This window comes from Triplophysa rosa, unplaced genomic scaffold, assembly GCF_024868665.1.
Source record: "Triplophysa rosa unplaced genomic scaffold, Trosa_1v2 scaffold479, whole genome shotgun sequence".
Taxonomy (NCBI): Eukaryota; Metazoa; Chordata; class Actinopteri; order Cypriniformes; family Nemacheilidae; genus Triplophysa; species Triplophysa rosa.
Window position 1 is genome coordinate 17,884 of NW_026634484.1, and position 4,946 is coordinate 22,829.

Genomic DNA, 4,946 nt, shown 5'->3' on the forward strand with positions numbered 1-4,946 from the left:
TAATTATTTTTTTCAATCTTACATATATAAATTAATCTGACATATATTCGTTTAACATTTTGAATCTGTTCTATTGGTTGTATTGGTTGTTCAAACGTTATCCGAAGTGGTCTATACCACAACCTTCATTGCTTCTTAGAATTTATAGTTTTATTATAAACATTTATTAAATATTTACTTAAATAAATGAATTTTGATTATGAGAACAGATGCAACAATGAACTGCATCTGCAACAACAGCTGCAAATGACCTATGCATAGACCTCAGTATCGATGCTTAAACCAGCATCTCTGTACCTGTACGTGGTGTCGGGCTGCAGGTTCTGGATGATATATTTGGTTACAGGGCCAGTTAGGACGGGTTGTCTCTCTCCCAGGTCGATCAGGTACGAGGTGATCTCAGCTCCGTGATTGCACGGCGGCTCCCAGCGCAGCCCCAGGCAGGTGGATGGAGAGTAGAGGAGCGGCGGGGCCTCGTCGCTTTCATCTTCCTCATCTTCATCCTCCTCCTCTCCTCTCTCCGTGACTCCTCCCTCCATTCTCATCTCTGACTCCCGGAGGGCGTGGACGCTGCTGACCGCCGCCGGCACTGAGCAGGGCGTCTGACAGAGCACGGCATCGCTGAAGGGCCCCACGCCGGTTACATTTACAGCCTGAAGCCAAAAATGCAAATGTTTTTGATAACCACTGGGTGGCGCAGACAACGTAACATTGGCTCATTTAATTTTTATCGGCTTATTTCCCACGGCAGATCTTACTATAAACAGCTCCGGTGATGTTGAAAAGCGTTTCTCACCTGCACCCGGCAGAAGTAACTGGAGGCGGGCTGTAGACCTCTCAGCTCATGAGACAGCGCAGCACCGGTGTAACAGTTCTGCATGCTGCCTTCCGCTGCCCCCCACTCCAGACGATACTCTGACACGGCTGCTCCGTTACAGTGAGGAACCTGTACGGATATTTGAAGTGGAACACATCAATGGTATGATTAGACTACACATGTTAAGTATACAGCACAAACAGAAGAATTATGTAGCTTTCAGCATTGTGACAAACACCTATGTACTAAAGATTTATTTGAAGAAGTCCAGGGAACACTTATGAGAAACTGAATTAGTCCCACTGAACTGATTTATTCAATTCAACCCAAAGCTACTCGAGAATCATTACAGTCTATAAGAGCATCTACTCACCTCCCAGCTCACCACAGCACACGTCGCTGATTTACAGTTAATGTGAGGGGGCCGACACGCCTCAGGGGCACCGGGACCTGTCGTTACCTCCGTTCGCTCTGAGAATGGCCCGAACTGTTAATCACACAATAATAGACAATTAGAGAAAAGGACATGACTCTTTTTATAAAAGGAACAACTGCAGTGTGATGATTAGTAAGTATAAATCAGAACAACAGTGAGTGTGGACACATGCACTCACCCCAGCTTTGTTGCCGGCTCTGAGCCGGAATCCGTAGGTCCTGCCGGGCAGTAAACTCCCCACCGTACAGTCCAGTTCAGAGCCCTGGAACACCTCCCTGCCCTCATCAGCCTGAGGAGCAAACATTTCTACACTGTACGAAGACACCGCGCTACCACCGTCCACCAGAGGGGGCGCTAACAGATGTAAAAACATTATTATTTACTTTAATATTCTACGGTTATTCAAATATATTGCATGTAAAATAACAGAATTCTGGTAATACATGATTTTTTGGTCATTTTAAAATGAAATATGATGTTAATATAGACCGTTTTATTGGACGCGTGCGCCTGACCCCCAGTTAACGTCCGGTTTGTGTTTGGCTAGGGTCTAATAAATTGATTTTTTATTTAGTTTATGTTAATATTGATTTGCATTATTATTTTACTGTATAATAACTATTAAATAAACTATTTGTTGAATTTTGTTGGATGTTCATTTTATTAAATAAACAATTTGTTGAATGGGGCCTGTAGTTTGGTTGCATTTAAAGAAACCGTGTGGTACATTGACATCTAGCGGTTGAGCTTGGAATCGGAGTCTAAATTCAAAATATTGGAGAGACAAGTTTAGCCAAGTAACGGTTCTTCTCGGTTTCTTCAGAAATAATCTACAGGCACTCTGTTGTTTGTGAATGTGTACAGGAAGTTCAGTTGGGGTCACAAAAGTTAAGATGAAACCATCTATCCTTGATTTTAATATAAGATTTAATCTTAAAAAACATTACTTTTAATATGAATACAATTTTGATTAATAATTCAATATGAATTACAGTTTTTAGTACATTTTAAATAATAATTAAAATGAATTATTTACCATTATTTTTAATTATAGCATAATAAACATATATTTTAGATATTTATTTAATTCTTTATTTAATATAACAGCTGTCTTGTAAACATGTATCTTTAACTACATGTCATAAACACATGGAAAAAGTCATTTTTGTTTAGATTTCTGAATAAAGAGTTTACTCAAGAATCTGATGACCCTGGTTCGGGCTGTATGCTTGTTTAGTGGGAAGTGAAGACAGCACTATATATACACATATAAACATTTACGCTTTTAAATATTTACAAAATATTTAAATATTTATAAATATATAAGTTATTGCATTATTTCATGGGGCCAGCTTATTTAATAAACTCAAATCGCAAACATGCCGTTCATGCATGGAGCATCGCTGTCGAATAAATGTTCAGGAAACACTGATATACACAAATATGTGCACACAACAGCAAAACTTACTCCAGCGTAACTGCACTTCTCTCGCTTTGGGTTTGCCCACCGCCCTGGGCGGCTGACAGGGGCCTGGCGGAACAGGTGGGGTTTGGATCTGCAGGGCTTCCGTCAACTAAAAAAACAACACAAACATCAATAAAAAAACAAGAACTAATGTCTATCTAGTATTAAGTTCATGAATTAAATCGTTAAACTGAACTGCTGCTAAGTGCATTGAATTCAATAGAACTAAAAAAAACATGTATCAACATTGAATTGATTTTTCTTGCGAATCGTTCCGAGTCTCGGTTCAATTTCGAAAACCTATTAAAAAAATAACTGATTCGCTGTCTGTTAAAATCATACTTTTATAGGATAAAAATGCTTCTATCATGAATCCAGATACATGCACCTCATCAATGAGAGCCGTTTCCATATACTGTATTTACCCATCAGACCGCAGCCATCTGAGCATTCTCTCTCTCACATGACTGCCAACATGAGTCATAGCTGCGCACTGACGATTCCCGCATGCAGATACGCATCTGCTAAGCGCTGACAATGCCATTACCCCAGGGATCAGGAGACGGAAGGCAAAAATGATTAGCAGCCGCACGCCAAAAGCGTTCCATTAATAAAAAGCGCGTCAAGATTCTGATGGCGAGGAGGTGATGGCGGAGGGGAAACAAGCTGGCAATCTCGGTGGAAGCGTACCTATAAATGGGAGGCGGGTGATGGCGACAGATTGAAAGAACCTGACCCCGATGTGCTGTGCGGAGCAAACCTCGTCTTCTTTAATAAAATAGAAACGTTTTGAGTGATGATGTTGTGAAACGCGTTACAGATGGGTAGAAAAATAAGCGGGACAGTCCCGCAGAGATGAGCGACCTTGACTGATGTGGTTAACCTGGCCCTGGTGTAATAGAGCGTAGCATCAAGCGTCCGCAATAATATTATTTTTCTATCGAGAAATTGATTTTCAACAATGACGTGTAAACACTTCATGACGTGATTTTACAGATCAAGCGAATACATACAATCGCTCTTTAAAGGCCACAAGACAGTGATTTTGATTTCTTAAAGACATGTTTAACAGCCATATTGTGAAAGTGAAAACTAAACTATCCATATTCATAAAACAAATCTTCCGTTTCCATGGTAACAGATAAACGCTCAACAAAGGCTATTTTTCATGAAACTCTGCAGATGATGTTAGCGACTCTCAAGCTACTTACTGTATGTATCTGTATGTCAATAGTTTGCAATAAATGAAAAAAAAATTGAACTGTTGCTTTATATGCATGAGAATGTTTTTGTTAATAGATTGACATTTAAAGCCAACATTTTTTTCTTTTCTTTCCTTTTTTTAATGTCATATCAGCTTCTACAGCTATGTTCACGGTGGGTAATGTGTTTAATAAAAACAAAAGATGTTTTTTTTTCTAAAAAATGAAAGACAACATTTTGATTAACTAGATTAAAAACTTGATCCAAAATATCAACAGAATAAAATAAAGCCAAGAAATTGCAAAATATTTTGAAGTCACTATAAAATAAAAAAATCTCATTTTTTATGTCAAAGGAAAAACCTCTCTTTCCTTTCAATATCGACTCTTCTCTTTCCTCTGTATGACTTTCGGTGAGGACGGGACTTTACTGAATTTCCAATGGCAAGGATATCAACTTTGAGCAAATCAATTAATTCCCGAAGCAAGAATCATAACCCACCCTATATTTTCTTTTCATTCCAGAAGCTGTTACACCATCACAACTTCCTTTACATGCCGACTTTAAGTTGAAGTGCATCATTGTGCATCAAGTGGATAGTTGGCTAATCATACAACACTTTTTTTAACTGACCTTCAATAACCTTTATCGATTTTTTGCTTTAAATCAAATCAAGTTTCGACCTAATATCTCATGATTCATCTTGGTTTCGAACATTCCTTCTGAGAAAGAGAATCAGAAGAATTCTGTGTGTGACATACCGGACTCTCGCCTCCGGCGCTGATGCAGTGGACTCTGGCCTGGTATGAACCTCCTGGACTCAGACCATCACAAGCACACTCCGTTCCTAAGCCGCTGTACACTCGATTCCATGTGCAACCTGACAACACACACACACACAATCAATGAACTACCATAATAATGACATCATTAACATGAGAGTATACAGAATGGTGAAAATGTCACTGAAACGTACCGCTTAAATCAGCAGACATCTCCACCACATACTTCGTCACATCTGAACC

At 39.3% G+C, this 4,946-nt stretch overlaps 1 protein-coding gene across 1 annotated transcript; it reads right to left on the reverse strand.

The window, feature by feature from the left end:
- Window positions 1–251: 251 nt before the first annotated feature.
- Window positions 252–4,940, reverse strand: LOC130550910 (fibronectin type-III domain-containing protein 3A-like). Its single transcript, XM_057328441.1, has 7 exons — window positions 4,898–4,940; window positions 4,683–4,801; window positions 2,722–2,827; window positions 1,432–1,607; window positions 1,191–1,304; window positions 797–946; window positions 252–653 (listed from the first exon to the last, which is right to left on the reverse strand). The coding sequence occupies exons 1-7, from the start codon at window positions 4,914–4,916 to the stop codon at window positions 252–254; spliced, it is 1,086 nt and encodes a 361-aa protein (XP_057184424.1). The 5' UTR covers window positions 4,917–4,940.
- Window positions 4,941–4,946: the final 6 nt, after the last annotated feature.

Coding starts and splice junctions, on each gene's coding strand:
- LOC130550910 (XM_057328441.1), bottom strand. Junction 2,828..4,682: donor GCGCCGGAGGCGAGAGTCCG/GTATGTCACACA, acceptor TTGTTTTTTTAG/TTGACGGAAGCCCTGCAGAT. Junction 1,608..2,721: donor AGAAGTGCAGTTACGCTGGA/GTAAGTTTTGCT, acceptor TACATCTGTTAG/CGCCCCCTCTGGTGGACGGT.